The 24406-nt window shown below is 37.0% G+C and overlaps 1 protein-coding gene across 1 annotated transcript in view; it reads left to right on the forward strand.

The window, feature by feature from the left end:
- KITLG (KIT ligand) overlaps positions 1 to 24406 on the forward strand; it is a 54196-nt gene that overhangs the window by 3482 nt on the left and 26308 nt on the right. Inside the window, exon 2 of the mRNA XM_071552117.1 lies at positions 22078 to 22191. Within this exon, the coding sequence (XP_071408218.1) occupies positions 22078 to 22191 (114 nt within the window). The remainder of the gene's footprint in view (positions 1 to 22077; positions 22192 to 24406) is intronic.

The raw sequence follows: 24406 nt of genomic DNA on the forward strand, positions 1-24406 counted from the left end.
AGGTAGAAGCCTGTGTAGAAATTATTGTGGACTGGTACTTGTAAAAAGAATTAGTAAACAAATTTCCCATTCCAGTCCTATATGAGCAGGCTAAATCAGAAACAGAAAGCAGATACCGGATACCTTGGTGCGAGTTTGCTTTCAGGGGAAATAGTGAGCAATCTTTTTTGCTTAGTCTGCAAAAAAAATGAACATTAAGCACTAGAAGGTACTTGGAGCTCATGCTATGCATAGATCTTCTGTTCATTAGATAGAAAAAAAGAAAAAGAGTACTGCAGCTGGAAAGAACATCCTGGAATAAAGAGTTGTGCGGATAATAAACAGCAGATGACCTGGAAGACTCAGTGGTGGGGGAGCATTTTGTAAGGCATGTTTAGTGATCTTTTCATTTATTTTTTTCTTTGCCTGCTTGTATTGTGGACCTGCAAGTTTTTTGTGAACTATCTGGCACTTGGTTTTGTAATTTAAACTGAGGCCACTGACCCAGTTCTGCTGTTGCACTGAAATCTAGTTTTTCCTTTTATGCACTGCATGTTAGTCCTTCAGGTGCAGTTTCTGCAAGCTGACAGTGCCATTCTCCAGGTTTTGTTATGTGATTTAATGGTATTCTGGCTCATGTAATCACCATATTGTACAAAAGTTAAGAGTTGGCAAGATGCAGCCCTTGGCTTTGGATGGGCAATGCTCAGTATGCAGTATGTAAACACAACACCCATTTATTTGAAGCAAGGCAGGAAAAATCTCCCTATGCAATTCCATTTGAGTGTTGTGGGAGCTGACATGAAAACGAAAGTGCTTATTCTCGCCCTGATGTTTGGTATGCCAAACCTGAGGTTAGTCAGCCTTTTAAGCACTGTAAATCCACTTGTTTAGTTTTGGGGATTTTTGTTTGGTTGGGGTTTTTTATTCATGTGTTTGTGGGAAAAGGAGATGGACAAATGTAAGGTGAGTGGAGAGGGGTAGCACTTCTCTTCAGTTTTGTTGTCTGGCCTGTGTTTGTATTGCCTACCCAGTCATATGTAAACTTGCAAAACTGATTCTTGTAAATATTACTGATGCTGAAATAACTGGCTGCAGAGAGCACATGAAATACAGATTTCTTTGCTGGATGGTATAACTTATTGACAAATGTAAATAATATCAGACATGTATGAGTGTGTGAATGAAAATATGAGGAAACAAAAATAATGTTAAGTGTTTTATTTGATTCAAGCTGGTAGCATGCATAAAATCAAGAGATCAATGACAGTATATATGCTAATGAACACATTATTTCTACTGTATGTCAAGTACAAGCCAGTTTAGGACTTGAAATTAATGAAAACTTTGGATCACATTAATATAGGAAATAAATTGTCATCTAATTTCCTATTGTAATCTAATAACCACTGGGTGAATGATACATTGCTGTTTCAGTTTAAACCATGTTTAAATTATACAAGGTAGATGGATGTGATAATGATTTTAATCTGATTAGGATTTTTCTGCTCTATATTTATTTTGCCATTATTGTTGCTGTGTGGAGCAGACCTAATTTAGGGTGCAAGGTGAAATTAGCATCAGGTCTAAGATGTCACTGCGGGTATTACCTGAAGAAGGACCTTGTGGTTGTCACTACTTTGAAGCCATGCTTTGGAGCACACTGTTTTGCAAAATGGGTGAGTCCTGAGCTTCCACCTATTTCAGCACCACTTGAAGGAACACGTTTTGTGAGGTGGTGCAGGTTTGAGGCATCAAGTGCAGGCTCCTCCCTTGCAGTGCCAATAGCTGACCACTAGTTCACTGTGGTCAATGCTCCTGAAAGGATCTCTCAAGCAGGTCTTCTGTATACCCACCTTTTACTTACCTCCTAGCACTGAACATTCACTGTTGCTAAAGAGCACTTGTAAGCATGCAAGGACTGCAGCATTTAGTTACTTTTCTTTTTCTTCATTTTTGCTGCAAAACCTACTGGATGTAGAAGATCAGATTCAAGACCCTCAAGATCATACTTAGCCCAAGTCACAAAAGCTACCCCTTCTCCCATCTGTGATTTGGCACCTATATGAGTAATTCACATGTTACTTCTTAATGTTACAATAAAGCATTTCTAGAAGTCAGGCTGGGTACCTCAGTACTGTTTCCTTCTCTCTGATTGTGAACAGAAGAGCTAGGAACTCAGAGAGGTGTGAGTGCTGGTAGTCTTGGAGTTAGGGCAGGGAAGGACTACACACTTCAGCTTAGACTGATGCTTTGCAAAGCCTGCAGGTTTAGGCTGTGCTGTCACAACAGGATGTGTGTGTGGTCTACAGAGATTACCTCTGAGTTTGTGAACAACCTTGATTTAATGCAGACAGAAAAAAAGCTAATCTAGAAGAATTTACCTGAGCATAGTCACTGGAGTGAGAGAGAGACAGGTTCACATCTTTTCTTGGGTAGCATCTTAGGTCTCTGGGAAGGTTCTTCTATCTAGTTTGTCTTCTTGAAGCTGTCGTGTTGACGAGTTATTTTTTTTAGTCCTGAAGGTGGCTTACACATGAGCTGGTAATGTGGAGTGGAATGTACTTCAAATCACAAGTCCAGATTCACAGATTGTGAATCACGCCACCCTCTGAACTTCCATTCAGAAAAATTTAAGCATTTTCTAGTCAGAGTCTGAAAATGTCCATTTGTTGGTCCTATCTGTTTGTGTAGCTTGGCCAGTCCTACATGATTGAACCTGCCTTCAGTGCAATCACCTTAAATGTCTCAGTGACAACAAAGCCTCCTCCAGTGTCTAATTTAGCAAGCCTTCTGCCTTCTATTTGTTCAGCTGACATCAGCTCCACGGACATCAGTTCACTGACAGTTAAGTACAAGGATAAGTTTAGTCCAGTTAGCTCTATTGTCTCTTGTTCAGATATACTTAAGTTTTTAGAAGCACCCCAAGTGTAGCTTTAGAAATACATTAAGTATATGCAATGTATTTGTTGTGAACCTACATTCTGCACTTGCTATGTTTGGAATCTCTGTAATCAGTGTAGTCAGGATTACTTGTACTGGTAATGTTCCAATATTTTTACTCCTAAATGAATGACACTATTTTGTAGTTTTTCTCACTGCCTTGTACTTCCTTGGTAGCAGCAGACCAAACTATGTCTTCCATTTATGTCTGCTGCGTGATACATCGTTGCTGGATGGATTCTTTCATCTGTTTAGGAACACATGACTTCTAATTACTTTTGGGAAAAAGTTGTTCTGGCAGTATAAGACTGTAAAACTAAGTTGTGCATGTCCTGACAGTCTATCTCTGTTTAAAACAGAAAATGAACTCTGCAAACCATACAGCAACTCTTTTTGTAAGAGTTGCTTCTGGACAAAATAATGAACTTAATGATGTGTACACAGCACATACTGAAAATGCAGAGTAATACGCTGATATAAACAATTTATTTTAAGAAAATAGTACAACATATATAAACTTTATATAATAATATAAAATACATAATATAATGTTTAATGTTGTACAGTGCTTGTGGAAGTTTTAAAGTATGTAGGAAAATTTCTTCCTACATTTCATGCTGATTCTAAAAAATTCCTGCCTCTTTATGGAGATTTCATAATTGTATATAAAATGGTAGTAAGATATCAAGGTGCTGAGTTTTGTGGTCTAACTGAAGTATGGCACTTAGGAGTCAGGCATGATGCATTGAAAGTAATCATATGCTGTATATACGCAAAATAATTCACAAATGCTTAGAAATTTAGGGAGGTTGACATTTAAACATGCTAATAGTCTATTGGAAATAAGTCCTAAGTTCCAGCCCTCTAATTTCCAGCCTCCATTTGCTCCTTATTAAGGGAACTCAGCAAAATTTGTCTTTTGCATTAAATGGCAAGCAGACAATACTATGCATTATGTCTTTAAACTGATACAGATCTGAATGTCAGTTCTTCCTGAGATTTGTTTTTGTTTTACTACTTTGAAGCACGCAGGAATAGGAACATTAGTCAGCCAAATGAATTTAGGAAGCTTGTATAACACTGGTTGGCACCATCTTTCATTTGGATTAAAAAATATGTTCCTCAATAAACAGAGATTTTTGGTAGTTAATTTTAAAAAAAAAGGAGGAAAAAATATATCTCCAGTATTCATAATTGCTGTCTTTTTCAAGTTGCTGTAGTTCAGCAATGTGTGGATTGCATTTACATTCTAATAGCAAAAACTATCAGCACTGTAGTTGACACCAGTTTAAATGGTTCTGGTGGGTATTGTTTTATTTTCAAGGAAATATAAACCTTTTTATAAACCATAAAAGCTGCTTTGATCTTCTGTATTATAATCCCTGACAAAGAATGTGCCCTAGATTTGCCATGCAGTCTCTAAAAATTCTGGTCAGTTATAGTTGTTTCAAGCTGTTTAGATATATTTCTTCAGTATTTGTTCTATTAATAGCATAACATTGGGCAGTGAAAGCCCTTGTTTCAGAATACTAAAATCTGTGAAAATCTTGTTATTTTTAAAAATTGACTCCAGTCTCAAGATGGATGGTGTTCAAAATCCTCCATTCATTTTCCTCTGGATTTTTTTTGCTATCATCATATCTCAAATTCCCATCTAAAAATGATTGATTATCCTGCAAGTTTCTCTCCTCTCCCCCTTAACACAGAACACTAACTTCATTTCTTTGTGCACCTTTCCTGGCCTCCACTGTGGTTCTCATCTGACAATAGAACTACAGCACTTCTAGCATTCAAAATACTGAAGGTGTATCTATGAGCATCTTGTTGTCTCCCATACTGTTTAAGCTTCATCTCCAGTGAATATTCTCTACATTTTTCTATAGCAGTCTATCCAGTGGCCATTTTTATTCCCAATATCTTTTTGAGACCCATGTCAAATATTAGTCCTCTGAACAACTTGTTGTTATTGTATTTTATCTCAACTTTAAAAGCAGGGTTAGAATGAATCCACTGTTCTGTGGAATGTGTTGGTCTTTTGTATTATGACACTCACAAGCTTTTGTTACAGTTAGGAAGAGACCTCTGAAGTATTGGTCTGCCATTTCTAGAAGTGACAATACCTTTTACTCTGTAAAGTCAATACTTTTCTTAATATATCAACAATTTTTTTTTTTATTCAAAGGTCACATACTGAGACCAGAGGAAATCCTTTTAAAAGTAATTGTTACTGCTTTCCCCTGTATCTCTTAACTTTACCTAATCAAGTCAGAAATACCTGATCCATTGCTTTCATGTGACCTTTAGAAAATTCTGGCCTAAAACTTTTTCAGATCAACTGATGTGAATTTCCTCTCTGTCCTCTTTCTCCTCAGCATATTAAAAAAAAACCCTTCCATACACAGGTTTTAGGACTCAACTAGACATTGCCAGTAATAGTCAGATTGTCTACAGTATTCTTGGTCATTTCCCACTGTAATGGAATGTTGTTGACACTTACAAATGGTCTGAGATATATGTGAAATTAATCTGTTTTAGCCTACTAAAATCTGGTTTACTTCTATTGAAACAAGTCCTTTGCATCCAAGAACATCATTTCAGTTACTGTTGAAATAGTACCTGTTTAAAGTGCTCATTGCCAAACAATTATGTTCTTTTTGACTTTATTCAATAGAGTCATCTTCTTAATATACTTTCTCCGTTACTTATCTCAACATAAACAGCACAATTCTTACACAATTCACAAGTGGAGTTTTTTTTCTCTATGAGTTGACAAGTACCACTCAAGTAAACTTGCTAAGAAATGGCATCACTTATGAAGACGCTAGTGTTACTGGAATTTTAGAGAATATGCTCTGTGGAGATTTACACGAATCCTCTTATTGATTATTTTCGGTGATGTTAATTACAGAACCCAATGAATTATCATAATAGGCCAGGTGACTTAATGTGTGCTCTTTAATAAGAGTGATCCTAGGAAACGTTTGAGATGTAAAAATAATTGAAGAAATAGTATTATACCGTGTCAATATTTGTATGAGTTTCTCTGTCAACATGTGTAACAAGGATGCTGTTGAACATGTACCAGAATAATTTGACTACTGACAACCGCAGTTCTTTCTAATTCATATGAATACTTTTGGCCAAATGTAAAGTTCTATAGGGCGTAATCACACTACGCAAAATTTACAACTCAATCTTTTTAATAAGTAACCCCTCTGAAAATTATCAGTAAAATTAAAGTAGCTGTACCATTCTATTGTATCGTTGCAGATGCTGTGAGGATATGTAATATTTTGTATCATTTATCTAAATTCAGAGTACTGTGTTGCTGGTGTAATGGAATGTTATGGGTTTAGCCAAGTAGGCAAAAATTTAGGCTTTAAAGTTCAGACCAGGCCTGGGATTGTCAGCCGACTTGAGCTGAACTGGGCTAGCTAACAGCCGATTTCTTCTAGCCAATAATATTGTATTACATACCATATTACACCATCGCAAAAGGGGTAAAATCCAGTGTGCGGGAGTGGCTTAGTCAGTTCTGCTATGGCCAAAGGTAAAGACAGCACGTAGGCGTGTCTATTTTCTAGACATCTGTATCTAGAAGGCATTTATGTCTTCAAAATTGTGCAGAGTTAGAGATATTTTTTCCTCCATTTTCTTTTTGTCCAGTTATATCTGCATCTCCATAGTCATACCAAGCTGCAAACTGAGTGACTGAACTTCTTTTGAAATGTTTATCCTACAATTTCTGTGTTTTTTTAAGGAAGGCCTCAAGTGAAGATTCAGGTGTAAGATTAGATATTTACAGTTTTCTCTAGTTAGCATAACTCAAGTAAAAACATCGAGACAGCATTGGTATTACATTCATATTAATTCTGTGGTCACAATTTTGTGATTATGAATTTAGCTGGGATACATCCTATGTCACTTTGCTGTAAGCTGAGAGCACTTGTGTGTTGGTATATATCATGAGAATGTGCCTGTTCCTCCTGGAAACACAGAATTGTGGTGAAACACTGAAACACCAAAACACCAGAAATGCTTTGATGGATTTTGTAGTTGTTAGCCTATACAAATCCTAATCAAAAACAAAGTAAGAACCACCAAAAAACCACCCTAAACCCACTTGGAAACCACCAGGATATTAAAAAATACAGTTTGTGTGAACAGTTCTAAAGTTTGAGGCAGGATATCAATTACAAATCTGGATTATGAAGAAGGTTAATTTTTCAGGATGGGAAGGTGTTTATAACTTCATAAAAATAGATGGTCATGATGGTTTTTTAATTCTTAATTCTTGTCTTTAGGGTTAATGATTATGTCCAGAGTTTAAAAAAAGAATTTTTTTACTAGCTTGCCTCTGTTGTTGTGTTGTCAGCAGATCTTGCTGTATTTAAATCACTTGGTAGAAGGAAAATGGAAACTCTTACATTAATAGAGTTCAAAGAAAGGAATAGAAAAGCCTAGTTCCTGTAAAAAAAAAAAAAAGCTTGCAATGCACTAAAAATCTTTGTGTCTCAAAATGCATGAATAAGGAGAAAGAATTGAAATTATTTGTTTAGATTTTTTTTAATAAAGGTCTAAGAAAAGAAACCTAAGTACGCCAATAATGTATCTCCCTTATCATAACACTTTGAGGAGAAAATTATTTACGACAGAAAGCAAACTGTACAAATAAGTCATTAATTTGTAACATGGCAAAACCCTAAGAGGTAATATTCTCTAATTGTCAGTAACCTCATATAGCAATCTGGTAAGAGGGTTCACAGATTGATGACAACATGTGCAAGCTACATAAATTACTCAGGTTAATTGAAACTAAAAGAGATTCTGAGGAACTCTGTAAAGGTTTAGAGAAGATAGAAGAACAGATGGCATGATGGCAAATGGAGTTCGTTGTGTTGAAGAGCAAAGGGGATGATGCATTTTGGAAGGAATGTTTTGAACTAATTGTAACTACATTAATAATGGCAATTTCAAATAGTTATAAAAGCTACTTACAAGTTCTTTTTTAAATGTTCTTGTAGCAGTGCTTGGTCAGGAAAAAGGAATGAAAAATCCCTGTATTGTACACATAGTAGAACAAATCAGCCAACGTATTGGAATGCAGTAGGAACAAAAAGAGAAATTTGAAAGAGGAATATGTTTATGGTGGTGATCATCAGGCACCCTGATAAAAATTCTGTTTTCCCCATTGGAAAAATGAGCATGACAGAAATAGGGGTCCTAAAATAGGCAAAAGCATCTATGGGAACAATGTACATATGAAGGGGGACTGAAAGTTGATGGCAAAAAACTACTGAATGATATGCAAGAAGTAGTAGAATGATTGCTGGACATTACTGATTGTTTCTTGGTACAAGAAAAAATAAGTATTTAACACAGTTGAAAATCAGAAGATACTTAAACAGGCAATGCTGCCTTCACACACAATTACAACTCTGGAAAGGTTTTTGACACTAGATGTAATACAACTTGAAATGCAAGTTGACATATGTTAAAGTGATCCTGAGGGTCACTTCCAGCGAAAAGGTAGTCCTAGTCTTCTCATCCTTGCACATCTCATCTCCTCCTCACTCATTCCTCAAGGATTACATTTTAACTCTGAACTGAATTGGCGAGTCACTGTCTTTGAATTTACTGACGTTCTTAGGGGTCGGGTGAATGTCAGAGGGAGGGAAGCTGCTGAGAAGGAGGCTGAGAGCCCTCTCAGCAGCAGGGAGCTGCTAGATTGCTTCAGACCATCTCATTAACCTCAAGTGAAGAAAAAGGGATTATATACTTAAGTAGGTAAAAAGCCATGGTTACTTGAGTTTATATTCTGAGCATGAAAGGTTGTTTGTCTCGTAACTCATGCAATTAGGAAGAAATTTTCATTTAGGCAATATATTCTGTAAATGTCAATTATCAGGTTTCTTCAGTTTTTGGTGGCCACCATACCAGTCATGTACCGATCTGACACTTCTTTTTTTTCCCAATTCTTCATTGCCTTAATAGTACAAGTCAGATTTGCCTAATTATAAACTCAGTTTCGTATACAACCTTCTGCCAAAATTCCCATCTGTAACAATTCAGCCTTTAGCTTTGAGAGAAGGAAAACACTTTAAGATACATTTTAGCTGAACTCAAATTACATGTGAAAATAATGACAGTTGAGAGGTTTATACTGGAAGATCATTCTTTTAGCATGTGACTCGGAATGGTGAGAACTCAAAATTTAATGCAAAATTGTCATAGCCCTAGCCTTTGAAAACCAGTGGAATTTCCATGTACCATCCCTGAAAGATACTCTTATACAGCACTTCCGTATCAACAGGAAAAAGCACTTAAAAGTATGTCATCCCCTTTTAGGGGTGCATAGGAATTAAAAACAGACTTGAGTTTCTCATGGAGTAATGCAGTTGCTGGATTTTTGTGTTAATGGAAGCATTTTGATCAGTCCCATCCCATTTTTGCCATGTTCGACTTGCATTGTTATGGAAAAACCTTACATGTGGATTGAAATTCCTAAAATGGCCATTCTGACAATTTGCTTTCTTTACAAAAAAAAAAAAAAAAGAGAAAGCATATGTCTCAGGAAAATAATTTCAGAAAAAAATTTTAAAATTAACAATGGCGTGGTGTGTTTTCGTAAATCTTGAAAAAGGAATCAATATTTGTGTTCTATGGTAATAATGTGTGGTTTTAATAATAACAACAACTAAGGTATTTTTGACCTATGAAAATATTTTTATTTTTGATCAAAACCTGTAAAAAAACTGTTGTTTTTTTCCTATTAATATAACAATGTAATTACTTTAAGACGAGGCATAATGTGTTTGTAATTCCAGCTTGCTGAGGTAAATGGCTTATTGGCTGCCCAGTGCTTACGTTGTCTTGCGAGCATACTTAAATGTTTTGGAGATTAGTTTCTAATTTGATGTGTCACTTACCTGATTTGTCTGCAGTACCACAAGCTTCAAGGCATTTGAGATTAATCTCATCCATTGATCTATCACTTTGGATAAATATTCTTTTCACAAAGAAATATAGATCCATTCTTAATGTACTTATTTTCAAATAACAGTGTGAATGTAAGTTTATGCTGTCCTTTTACAGATCATTACCTTAAAGCTAAACTGTTCACTTCAGTATCGGAAGACATGTAATTCAAATTGTGCAGGAAATAAAATACTGCCTGAGAACTTAGAGCATTTTTGGCAGTAAAATTACTTACTGGGTAGCTTTTATAAAAAAAAGTATGAGAACTGAGTTGTGGTGGGTTTGGTTTTGGGGTTTTTTCCCCCAATCAGAAAATATTTTAAATCTGATTTTGTTTTACTCTGTGTTGTTTGGAAACAGCTGACATAAACTTGCATGTTTCTCACAAACATTTCTTGGAGTGCTACTAGTATGTATGGCTCAGCTTGCCAGGTACAATGAAAAGAAGTAAAAATCAATATCTAGTGAAACCTCAAAATGTATAGCTTTAAATAGGTTTAGGGAGAATGTAACCCTAGGAATGTTGTTTCTGAAGGGCTTATTGAAATTTCATTTGATTATTGACAAATTTGGAATAGTGAGCTTCAAGTTTTTGAATGGTAAGGTTTCAATTTGCACATATCCCAGGGAAATATCCTGACAGATGTCATGCTAGCTATTGGTTAGCTAACTACTTTACCAACATATGCTATATACAAAGAAGAACAGAACTTTTGTTATGACGAAGAAGTTCAATGTGTTGAAAGTCCTCAGGGGTTTTCCTGTATCTCTTGATGAAGGAAGATGAAAACTCAGCACCAAAGCCAGGAGATGCAGGTTTCATTTTTCACTTCAGTTGATTTTCAGTATGCTGGCTTTTAAATGTGCTGGCTTTTAAGTGTGCTGGCTTTCCTGTCAGTGCATGTAATCTTTTCCCCTGACAAATTGTCTTCCTGAAACTTTTTGCAATTTTTTGTAAAAATTGTCTATAGATTATTGCTAGAATGTCTGCAGTGACTCTTCATGGGGCCAGAAGCTGACTTCATTGCCTAACAACGTGTTTTGTTGGAAAGAGAATGTGGTGTGGAAGGGGTGTTATGTATTTATCTTAAAATTCAAATGGTTCCTAGCAAATGAGGCACTGTTGAGTTTTCCTCATTCATTCTCTTGGAGCACATACTAGGTCTTCTATTGACTTAGCATTTACAAGATGCTTGTAAAACCTTGCATTAAATCTGTAAAGCCATGTTTCTAAATCATAAATGGCACATTCTTAATAGACATTATCTGGAATATAGTACATTTCTTGATCAAATGAAAATTAGTGAGAAGGAGCAGAAACTCAAGCTTCAATATGGAAGACCATAACCTGGCCCTGTTTCTGCAGCTGAGTTATGTAATGGTGTTCCCTTTTCCTGCAGTAGGTCAGTGTGTGCAGAATACTTTTCATCCTTGTGACATGCCCCAAGGTAGTAATTTATGTTTAGAATAGTGCTTATAAATGTATCTTTTGAATTCTGAAAGAATGACTTAACAGCTACTATTATTAGTTAAGTTCAGAATTGTAGGTGTCAGTCTTGATGATAGAAGGGAACCTAAAGTATCCCTTAAGTTTTTCCTAAAGATCCAAGATTTAAAGCAGTTAAAAAGCAGAATGCGCTTCTTTCATCGATGTTATAGTAGGTGTTGAAAACTTTGAGCACAGGCCTGACTATCTCACTGGTTTGTTATTTGTGAGGTTTTTTTTGGTTTTGTTTTTTTGTAGATACCTTTGTCCAGTTTCAGCTGGGATAGGGTTAATTTTCTTTCAGTAGCTGGTATAGCATTGTGTTTTGGATGTAGTATGAGAATAATGTTGATAACACACTGATGATTTTAGTTGTTGCAAAGTAGTACTTACTCTAAGTCAAGGACTTTTCAGCTTCTCATGCCCTGCCACCAAGAAGGCTGGAGGGACACAAGAAACTGGAGGGGATACGTCACCAGGACAGCTGACCCTGACTAGTCAAATGGGTATTCCATACCATATGGATCACCATATAAACTGGGGGGCAAGCTGGCTGAGGGCCACTGCTGCTTGGGAACTGGCTGGTCAGTAGATGGTGAACAATTGCATTGTCCATTACTTGTTTTGAATATTCTAATTATTTTATTACTATTGGTATCGTTATTACTTTCTTCTTTTTCTGTCCCTTAAACAAATTCTATCTCAACTTATAAATTTTCTCACTTTTACTCGTCCAATTCTCTACCTGATCCCACTGGAGCAGTGAATGAGCAGCTCTGTGGTGGTTAGTTGCTATCTGGGGTCAAACCATGACAGTCTTCAAAATACAAAATCACCTTCCTTACCAACATGCTACACCAGAATTTGAGAAGGTGCCAGCTGAGGGTTTGGGGGATCAAAGTGAAAACTTCTCATTTCCTGTTTTGAACCTTTTTATATTGATGCAGATGCTACTGTCTGGAATATATCCGAAGAAGCCAGCTTTTGTGAAAGTAAATTTGCAATACTTTTATGTCAGTAGTTACTTCTCAAGGGGAGAAACTGCTCTGAATAATGAGGAGGGATCCCATTGCATGACAGTGTTGATTTGCTCGCCTTCACTTCAAAAGCAACCACCTGGCTGGATACTCTATCCATTGTGACAATAACAACAATACTCAGTAAGAGTTTGGGTTGTCCTCTGTTTAGTTTGCTGGAGGAGAGAGGAGAGCCTAGGAAACCAAGATACTGTAGGGAATAAATAAGCACAATTTGTAATCTGAGAAGAGATAAGAGAAAGAGAATGTTTTGGTTTTTTTCCATGAGCTTTGGGGTTTTATTTTAATGCTGCTTTTGTGTCATGAAGCAATGAAAATTAAATGGGCTTTTTAATTATGCATAGCAAAGATTCAGTTAGTAGGGTTGATCTTCACAAGGACATGAAGAGAGCAAACCAGAAAGATGGGAGGACAATTATATAAGCAAAGGAGCAGCATTGCTACAAGAACACATTGATATAAACCATTGTCATAAACTTAGACTGGACAGCACAAGACTTTTAACCATCAGAACAGTGAAGATCTGGGACAATTTCCCAAGTTTCACCTCAAATCCTGTGTTCGGTTATGGGTCCCTCCCTCAAGGAAGACACTGAGGTGCTGGAGTGTGTCTAGAGAAGGGTAATGGAACTGGTGAAGGGTCTGGAGAATGAGTCTTATGAGGAGCAGCTAAGGGAGCTGGAGTTGTTTAATCTGGAGAAAAGGAGGTTTGGGGAGACCTTATCACTTGCTACAACTACCTGAAACAAGGTTGTAGCCAGGTGAGTGTCGATCTCTTCTCCCAAGTCACAAGCAATAGAACAAGAGGAATTGGCCTCAAGTTGTGCCATGGGAGGCTTAAATTGCATATTGTGAAAAATTTCTTCACCAAAGGGATGGTCAGACACTTGAACAGGCGCCCAGCCCTGGAGATGTTGTAAAAGATGAGCAGATGTGGTCCTTAGAGACATGGTTCAGTGGTGGATTTGGCAGTGCTGGATTTAACAGTTGGCCTTGATGATCTTAGGGGTCTTTTCTAAACTAAGTGATTCTATGATTATTCCCTCCACTCACACTTTACTTCTTCACTCTTTCTATTTGGTTTTATCCAGTCCTATTTAAAATGTAAGCTATCTTATCAAAGGAGTGGGATATAACAGAACTGTTATTTGGAGCCTACCTGTTCCAGGAGTTAACTGAAGCCCACCATGACTCTGAAAACTGATACCTGCTGTGGAGGAGCGCAGATAAAGTCAGTGAAGAGATTTATGCTCCAAGAATACCAATCTTCTGAATGTCTGTTGAGGAGGACTGCCTAGACCTATCCCTGTATGTGGGAATTCAGATTACTGATGCCATTGACCTTAGTAGCATATGATGCCAGAGCTTTTCTGGATGGACTGCAGAGTACTACATTTGCCTGATGTTGGTCATGAGATCTTCACAATGGCAGAGAGACTGAGGAGAGCTGCTAGTGCTGAATCCCATGATCTTTATCATGATGGTAACCGTATCATTAATGCAACCTCTGTTTCTCACCTTACCCTGAGTGCCCTGGTAGACCACCAATGTTGACAGCAGCTGTAAAAAGTCAGGAAACGAATAGTCTCACAATATATGGTGCAGTATTGATGTGAAAAATTATCATCCATCAGCATTTTCAAAGCTTATACTGGTGTTGGCATAGCCAAGAGATTCAAAAAGTGTTCTTTAATCACATCTAAACTTGTAATTGTAAGGATGTAATACAATTAAGGTAGGTGGATGAAACACAATCTCAACTGTGCTGGCATCTAGTTTTAGTCTATATTCAGCAGTTATCCTTTCATAGTGAGGTGTCATATCAACGAGGTCAGAGAAATTAGTTCTGACTTTATATCCCTGTAAAGACACAGCAACTATCAGGGATGTTATCAAAAAAATTCAATGTTCAGAAACAGAACAGAATTAAATACTAGTGAAGACATTTTCATCGTGTACATGAGTTCTAGTGTATACCAAGTATCAAAAAACCTGTTATTTTATTCTTCCTGATGATTGTATTTTTAAATTTATTTTGTCAGTGTAATAGTTCTCCCAACCTGAATTCCATATAGTTTGTAGCAGATGGAAAGGAACCAGTACAGAATTTCTGTAACAAGTGTTACTCCATTTCTTTTACTGGTGCTTGAAGGTCTAAGATTAAAAGAGGTTGCTCTCTATATATTTTCGTTATAATTCAAAAGGATATTCAGCATAGTGGATTTTTTTTGCATGAACTTGGCAAACAAGCAAGACCCCTGAAATAGATCTTTAGAAACAATCTTTAATTATTTTATTTAAGAGAATGTCTTTTCTTTCCTTGAGGAAGTCAGATCATCCACCTCCACACAGTGCGAGTAGCTTGTCCTCCCTACAAAGATAATCTTGTACCATACATTGCCTTCCCCTTTCAGTTCCTTAAAAATACCTTTGGATCTATGTTGGAAAACTCTTCTGTAAGTTACCAGGAGGGGGGAAAAAAAGATAATTTCCTCTTTAGGGTTTATGGAAGGTTTTGTTGAGTCAGCTGAATTCTGGTCTTCTGATTATTTTTATTTTGATTGTGCATGTATTTTGGATCTCAGTGGTTTGGTTTTTTTTTTTTTTGTAACAGAATAAGTAAGTATTGACCTTTATCACTCTAAAATTGGATAAAGAAATGAAAAATTTCAGTGCTAGTCCTGGATGATTGTTATGGACTTTTACAACTGAAACACTTTTGCCTTTTAAAATTTCTGGTTCTTTTTTCAGAACTAGAAGGCCACATGATGGATCATTATCAGTAAATATTTATTTGGACACCATTAACATGAGTTCCAGAGGCAACATTCATGTGTAATTACCTGTCTCTTGGTAACTTCACTTGCCAGTATTTGAGAACTAAACAAACTGACTGTCTTCCAGGGCAGATTTATGTTGCATGGAAGCCGCTTGAATCCCTGATTGTCAAATGACATTAAAGAGTGGACAGAATTTATTGTGGATCAGATAATATTTTAGAGCAGCCAAATATTTTGCAATGGTATCCTTGCAGGAATTGAAAATAAATGTGAATTTACACATTAAAAAGACTGCTTTGTGTTTTACTCAGTGTAACTATAAAACACCTGGATTGCGTTGATTTACAAGACAAACGTATCAATTTACACTTCTTGCTTATCATGTTCATCTTGGCTTCAGCTGAAACACACAAACCAAACTCAGCAGGAGTTTGGTTGCACCTTATCAATCGCAACAGTAGTACACTGGCTGGAGCAGCCAGCTGCTTCTGTGTCTGTCAAGAAGAGCTGCAAGGGTAGAGGATGGTAACAGTTGGCCTGAGGTTGCATGAAATAAAGTTGGCATATAGTCTAAGCAGCTTCCTAGTTTTCCCAGGATCTGCATGGTGAGAAAGAGTTGTGTGATTCATCATTTTCTCAGCACAGTAAAACTATGTATCTTAAATTTGTCTGTCTCAGGAAATAGATGTGCATAACTTCGCAGAACTAGGGAATGGTTTCTCCTTGCAGTGGGGAAAAAAAAAAAGAAGAAAAAAATAGTTCTGCATTAGCATCGTACAGCTTTGGGACTCTTTTATCCATTGACCTGAACAGAATTATTTCCAACTCACTAACAGTGTATTTTATAAGGAAACATGGTCCATAAGCATCTGAATACAGTTGGCTTTGCTTTTGCATGTGTGGCTTGTGGAGTCTAGCAAGTTCCACTTTGTTCATTTGGTGGCAGAATGCTTATTAGATGAAAAATCCTGTTCCTGTCAGTTATCATTAGGTGTTCTAGAAGTCTCATGTGGTCTAGCAAGTGAGTGAAAAGGTGTGGAAAAGAGGTTCTGTGGTTGGGAAAATCATGGAAAGGCAAATACAGAATTGTCACAAAAAGATCAAACAGCTGTGAAAGCAGGTTGCCTATTGAACTCATTTGAATGTAGGGAGCAATGGCACCTTTCTCTGCTTATATTTGTAAGAAGAACTTGTTAATTTCCTTCCCCTTTACTCCACTGAAGTATCCTCATATTATGTATTTTAGATATTATATGATGAACTGGGTAGAAAAGTATTCTGTGTTTTGTAAATAACTGAATATATGTTCAAATATTTCCTGTCTGAAACGCTCCAAAACTTACACTGAAAATGAGTGAACAGCATTTCTATAGTCTGTGTTTAAGTCAGAAACCAAATAAATCACTCTGATACTTCCTTGCTTACTTTTATCATCATGCTTCCTACTACATATCATTGTTAAAAAAGAGTGGTACCAGTCACTAGAAAAGTATGCAACTGTATTTTGTAATCATAACAAAGCATATAGGGCGTTGCCCAGAGATTTTTAAGTGTCTCACCCCAGCAGAGTGACTCATAGAGATGGAGTTAGCCTCTGTTCTGTTCAATGGACTGCCAAAAGGTTGTCAAAGAAAACTCACTGTTGACTGGGGAGATTCCTGGAAGTTAGGGTGCCCATATGGGAGTGCATGTGTGAGACAAGAATACACATAAACCTTCTCATGATACCTGTTCAATGAATGTATCTTTTTTTTCTATGTGTTGGCTTGCTAGTGGAAAACGCATAAATGTTTTGAAAAATAAGGGGCAGGAATACCAGTGTTCCCCTAGTATGCCCCTTTTATCCAGGAAGGCATCCTAGGTAGGAAAGTATCTCCAGTAATAGATGTGTGGATGTGGCACTTAAGGGCATGGTTTAGGGGTGAACTTAGCAGTGCTGGATTTATGATTGCATCTGATGATCTTACAGGTCTTTCTGACCTAGATGATTCTATGGTAATAAGAAGGTAGATATCGGAGGAACATAGCTCAGCTCCTGTGAGTTGGAATTACCTTGGTTACAGGAAACTTAACCCAGGCCTGTTGCTTGTTATTGAGTACCCTAGTTGATAGGCAATTATATTTGGTGAGACTAGTGCCAGTCTTTTGATGGACAGTGGGTGTACACTAGACTTAATGCTTCAACTGTGTGTTGTTCAGAGTTAACGCAGTAGTTCCTTCAGCTACTCTGAAGTAATCTCCTGGCTACTTGGGAGTGTATAGGAACATTGCCAGCTCCAAGTGTGCTTGCCAAAATATTTCACTGTTTCCAGAACGAGGTGGTCGTGGGTGCGTGTCTTCTTTTTTCCATCCTTTACTCCCTTTTTGGGGGGGTTTGAGCAATGTCTAGCATTTAAGCAGTATTTAGGCACAGCCGTTTGCGGTATTATGTTACCACTGTCATTTGCAGGTGTGAAGGTATCACTGTATACTGTGAAAGTGGGAATAGGATTACATTTGATATAAATGCTCTTCTTTCATTCTAAGATTTTTCCATGCTGACAGTTAATTTCTTAATTGTTTCAAAACAGTTCTTCCATGACTTTTATTATTTAATCTCTATCACAGCTAAATAATTAAATAGATTAGTAGGCAGAGGAAAGAATTACTGTGTGTTTATGCATCTCGATGCTTTGAGGTTTAAAGAAAAAAGATAAATGTCTTTCCTTGCTATTTTCAATTTCTCTGAATCTTCTTACAAAAGGTTTTTTGAGGCATGAGTATGAACATTGTTAGCTCTCCATAAGTGGTCAACCAATGTTGTCTGTGGCAGAAATTTGCAAGCTGTGTCTCAGCAGAGCAGCATGTGAACGCTTCCTGATGAGCTGATACTGAGAGCTGTTCCTACCCCAGAATTAACAAAAGTGAAAAATAAATTTGGGAAGCCTGGCCCAGGGTAAATACTGTTCCACGCTGTTGGCTAACGCTACTGCAGCCTTGGCTTGGTTGTGGTTAATTGGATGATTTGCTCAGGAAACTGGGCTGAAAAATTCTGTGGCTAATATGATTTGAATGCCAGAAAATTTATAATGGAGAACCTATTCATCTATGTAGTTACTACCTATGCTTAATGCTTTTTTTGCGGTTTATTATTTGCCTTTTTTTTTTTATGATTTCTCCCTACTTGTCATTAGAATGATTAGCAGGACAAACTAGATATTTAGCAATGGCTAGACTTCCCAATGTTTGGCTTATTTAGCAATGCAGTATTCCCCTTGCTACTTCCCACTTAAGGAATTAGCTGAACATTAATCAGCTGATTATCTTTGATAGCATGCTGTGAAAGAGATGCTAAACCACTCATTCAGCAGCCTTTGTCAACACTTCAGATGGGAAATGAACATAATGAAAAGGATGTTTTACAACTGAAAGGATGGCCTTCAACACATTTGATGGCTAGCTAGGCTTCTAAAATGCTGTTTCCTGAAATTCTAGATTGTGGCTTACAACCAATAGTGCAAATAATTTTCAGAATTATCAAACATGTATACTTGAGTCTAATCATTGGTTTTGTTCCCCTTCACAAACTTAAATGTTCAATATTGAAGTGATTACAGAATCTTAAAAAAATAATAATTTTTGAGCCAAAAATAGGAAGAGGCCCTTTGGTATACAGATCTGCCTCCTGTCTGCCATAGTTCTTCAATTTAATGCTAAAAGATGATGTGTGATTAAATCCTTAGGCCAGCTTTGAAAAATCCTACATTAACTTACAGGTAATTATATATGGAAATCTGTTATGAATACTGTGTGTGTAACTTTTATTTATGCTTAGTAAAGTATAAAACTGGCATCTCTATTTATAAAGCTATTGTTTAAGATTGCCTTTTGTTCTGTCCTTGATTTAATTCAGTCTATTCAAGTTTTGCTCAAACAGCAGGTTTGGTCATTAGTAAATAACACAAAAATAGCTTAGCTCTTTGATCTACACAGTCCTTACATACAATGTGCCTGAAGGCATGTGTAATATAAATATTTTGTAAGTGCAAATAAATAAAGGATTTTGGATAATAGACATGTTGAAACTAGCAGTATTTTGAAGACTTTCAGTTCCTGCTGGATGACACAGGGAAAAATAAGCAAGAGAAACCTCAAATAATCTCAAAATTTACAAATCATTTGGTTTCAATTGCATTTATAAGATTACTGTGCTTCTAAATGCCATTATTTACATAGGGGAAAAGTGTATTCTTACTGATTTGCATAATTACAAAATGTCTAGTGATTTAAGCTTCATGTATAAACTGTCTTTAGATTCAATAGTATGAAAATTGTCAAGATGCATCAAAGTTCTGGCTTTATTAGGAGTGTGCTACTGTGTTTATTAATATTATTCAGTTGATCTGGTGAAAAAGTATTTCCAGTTAAAGAATTTTGTTACTTTTTTGATTATTTGACTGTTAGGTTAAACATCATCCTATTGCCACGACGAAATTCAGTGAGCAAATCCCTTTTTTATGTACTAATCAATACTGAGGAACCTAATAAAGAAATTGTCAATTTCTGGTGTGAACTCCATCTCCAAGGAAAACATCAGGGAAACATTCCTGTGAGTGTAACTGCTACTGTACTGTTAAACTCTGAAAACAGAACTACTGGAAGCAATGTAGCTGGTTCATTTTGGAACTGGTTGTCATTAACTTCTTGCCCTTTTGACAACAATTTTTGTTCAAAAAATCGTGAATGAATAGATAGTCTGTTAACTTGAGGTCCCCTTTGGTTTCCTCTGTGATTCTGTGTCTTATGTGAGAAGAGGAAGATGTTTCTCTGACCACTTCAAACTAGTTCTTAAACAGCTTTGAGCTCTTATACATGTCAACGAGCTCTCTAAGATCCTTTCAGAGACTAGCAGCATCTTCATTGCATCTCACCAGAGTTTAACTTGTTCATATATGTATAACTTCAAAGCTTTGTATAGCATAAGATAGAGGTTTTGTAAGAGTCTCAATTCTTCACACAGGGAATTATGCTCAGTAATTATTTGTACAAATATTAAAAGTATTTCTAAATGCTCGTTTTGTTGAAACGAGAGACGTTCTCAAAATGTTGCATGTTGAATATTGCGTGTTGCATATTGAATGTGCATTTTGCTCAGAACATTTTTGATTTCTTTCTGTGTATGTCCTGTAGTGCCTGAGGGTACAGTTTAGAGAAAGCTGAGTGCAGGCTCCACTGAAATAGGCAGTCCTGGCTTGTCCCATCTATAGCAAACCATTTTAGCTGTCTCAATTACCTGGATCAGAAAGCTGGTCTGTCTGAAAAATAGTACAGGATGACAAAAATGGAAGTTGTCTACCTGGTATAACTGACTAAACCATCTCACCAGTGCCAGTGAAAGAAGTAAGGAGAGGAGGCTGGATTGGCTTTTCCACCAACAGCCAACACTGGTTTTACCTAAATGAGTCAGGAAGCCATATTCTAAGAAAGCAAATGACCAGATTTACTTGTAGGATAGATACAAGATTTAAGAGAAACAAGGTACAGGAGAGAGATTGCTCTTTTCATTTAACAACTCTTTTAAATAAAGTGCCTGGCACTTTTCTGTGAAGTTTATGTAGCTACTGAGCGATCTTTATTATCATACTTTCTTAGGCCTTCTAGGTTACTATAATGATACTTAATCTTTTTTTGTCTGTGATTTTTGTCTGTGATTTTCCTGGAAAGTATTTTTAATGTTATTTCATTTTGTTTTGAAGTTAAATTGAAAGGTTGAATAGTGTATGAAGGCAAGGCTGGAAACAGGAGTTTTTTACCTGTCACAGCGAACAGACGGGACTGAGATGTATCCTGGTTTGTGCAAAAGCAAATTCTGATTTTACTCCTTCCCTCATGGAGGCTGAGGAGCCTGCACAGGCAAATTCCATACTTGCCGTAAATGTACACACCATCATTGGCTTTTGCTGACAGCTTCAGTCAGCTGGCACAAGATGCTTCACGACCTGAGGCAAATTCTGATTATCCATAGCTTAAATGCTTTAACATTCTGAAATAAAGATCTGCAGTTTAAACTTGGCACAGGACTCTGTGAGAAACCAGCGAAGCACAAGGAACAACAGAAGGCAAGGAAGTTCAGGCAGTGTAGCCAAGGAGACACCCAGGTGCATCACAGCTAGTTATCTTGTGCTTTTCTGGCTGAGTCTCACAAGCCTGTGTGAGTAAATTGCATTACTGTTTCTAACAGGATTTAGGAGGGGAATGTAGTGCCAAAGCCAAGCTGGCACTTCTGAGAGGCCACAGCATGTCACTTGGAGAAAAAGTACTGTATTGCTGCTTGAGATCTCAGTATTTGGGCAGAGTCCAGTTGTAGGTTTGTTTGCAGTTTAAGTAAGTTCAAGTGAAATGGTTGTGATTATGAACTTTATCCTTTTATTTTGTCTGGTATAATTTTGTGCCTTAGCAATGATTATCACATTAGAGATGGAGATTTACCAAATACATTATCAGGTGAATGACAAATATTTGGTCAACTTTAGTTTGTTGATAAAGAATATTGCAAAGTTTATATCTTTCTCTTCCTTGGTATCTGCAAATTTTGTAGAAACTTCAACTAAGCAGAATCCTGTGTAAGTAATCTGATGGCTCAATACCAAGTTTTCCATTATTACTCTAAAGATTCTAAAGATATTTGCTTCCAGAAAAGAACAATTAAGTGTATTTCCATGAATTCCTGCCATGAAGATTATACTTTCATGGTAGGGTATGTCCTCATGAAAGGTAAGAAGTATTGTTGCATCTGGACTTCATGTATGAAAAAGGTTACTGCAGTCTCTTGTTACTTCATGTTTGGTGATTGCTTATTTGGGGTTTTGTTTTGCTTTGTTTTTTTACTAATTAGACTTGGATTATCACTTGCTTTTGTCTTCAACTACTCCTGCTTAATCCTCTTGTCAAAGCCCGGAGTTCCTGCGGGAATCCAGTCACAGATGATGTGAATGACATTGCAAAATTGGTGAGTAGCTTTTATTTTAAATTATTCTTTATGTTAAACAATAATCAGTGTCTAATGACATTTATATTTCTAAGTGAAGTCATTAAATCTGTCTTAGAACCAGTGGAATATTAAACGAAAAAATAATCCATCTACATCTGTCAGTTGAATAAAGCCTTTTTTAAGCACAAATTGGAGGCTAGTTTCAGTGTTCATTGAAAAGATGACCCTCTTGACCAAGATGGAGCATATGTACATGGGTGGTTTCCTCACTTCAAACTTCAATAAAAATTGTCAAGTCTTCATTTCCTCAAACATTCTCTCAGATCAGATTGTTTCCCATGCAGATGACGGATTATTGTCTTTTGTCCTACTGATTTGCATGGAGCAAACTGGTGGTAAAGCAGCTGAATTTAACCAGAAGTCTTTACTTCATGTATATGAGACTAGTGTCACATACAATAACAGTATGATGTTAGACAGAGTTGTAGCAATCAAGGCAATAATGATTGAACAACTTTTGCAGTCTTTAGGTATGAGTGGGTTACACGCGTTACCTCTTTCTCTACTTGCTGTACCCAGAAGTTTAAGTGTGAAGGACTCACAGCTTCGTGTAAGAACTGAATTCATTTAAGTAGATTTTAACTACTTAAGTGACTGCTGTATTAACCTGAAAAACTGCAATGCCTTGTAATGTCAGCTGGTATTTAACTCTACCGAAGTCAGCAATTATGCTAACTTGGAGTAGTTCAGCATATGACATCAAAGTTTTTAAGAAATAACATGTGCTGAACACATAACAAGCATTTCTTCATCTACATATGGAATCTAGCTGAAAATTTTTGCTTCATTAAGGGAAAAGAGTTGCAATACCAGTGTTATTATTATCAAACACTATATTGGAATCTCTAGCATTTGTTATCAGTGCAATGTTCTCAAATAGTTTTCTTTGAGTATTTTGATATACATTGATACATAGTGTAAATTTTTAGGGGTGCTTTATAGTCCTACTCAAATGCTTAGTGCTTCAAATTAGTCCCTTTAGGCAGAATTTTGAAGTATTGACATATTTATTCCAAATAATATTTCATCCATTGGAAGAGTATTGAGTTCTGATGTAAACCTGTTGAAAGTATGCAGGAACAAAAGAAATCTGGAGAGCTGGTGAAATTTTTGTGCAGTGCAGAGTTATCAGTAACTTTTTGTCACTTACATGTCCTCAGAACAAATGCTTTAACCTTCCCTTTAGTACAATTTAAACTTTGAGAATATATAAATACAAGTTACAAAAAACTTGCATGCAACTTGAGCGATCACTTTGAATCACTTTGCTTTTGAGATAAATTCTGAAGGAAGCCTAATATCATAAAAATTAGGTTTGTCTTTAATTTGACTATGGGTTTCTCTATCATCTTCCTACGTGATCTTCCAGAGTCCAGCAAGCTGCAGTTCTTGTACATATCCCCATAGCATTATTTTTCTATACTTCCATCCTCCACATGCCCTCTTAGTTCCCCACATGCAGTATGGTGCTTAGTTCCCTCCCATGCCCCCTGGGTGTGATGCCTACCAGCAGTTGCTGGATTTATAGCCTCTTTTGCTTGGACTACTGGCTGGGCAGAAAGAACTTTTTGTGGTGACTACTTTGGTGTATAGGGCGGTCCCGTGGTGTAAAGGAGAGCACTCTGGACTCTGAATCCCAAGGACCTGAGTTTGAGTCTCAGTGGGGTCTGTCCCCTGGCAGTTCAATGCCTCCCTGCCATCTGATCCCGTCAGATCTTGGATGCTAAGCATGGTCAGCCCTGGTTAGTACCGGGTGCTGTGACAGTCCCGAGGATGTCACTGTCACTGTCCAAGGTCGCTCGGCCATGGCAAATGGACCTTAGAACTTAAACGGTGGAGCCAGTTCTGTGCATGCTGTTCCTCACCTAAAAAATCCACTGCACAGGCTGGAAGGGCACATCACGTGGGAGAGCCCTTCCCAAATCTTCGTTTGCGAAGTCTGGCCGTACATACATTGTGATGTTACTCACATGCTCCATCACACTTGCCAACAATGACCCAGTGGTTGTTTCTAGCCAGACTGTCATTTTTTGTCCACAGTCATGAGTATAGTCCCCTATCCGTGTGCAGTGAACTCTCTCTTCAGTGGTAGTACACAAATCCCATCATTTAGCTTAGGATATTGGCCTCTCTTCCTCCTGTCTCATCAGAACTTCTTAAATATCAGCCTAGA

The sequence above is a fragment of the Pithys albifrons genome, chromosome 3 (assembly GCF_047495875.1).
Source record: "Pithys albifrons albifrons isolate INPA30051 chromosome 3, PitAlb_v1, whole genome shotgun sequence".
NCBI lineage: Eukaryota > Metazoa > Chordata > Aves > Passeriformes > Thamnophilidae > Pithys > Pithys albifrons.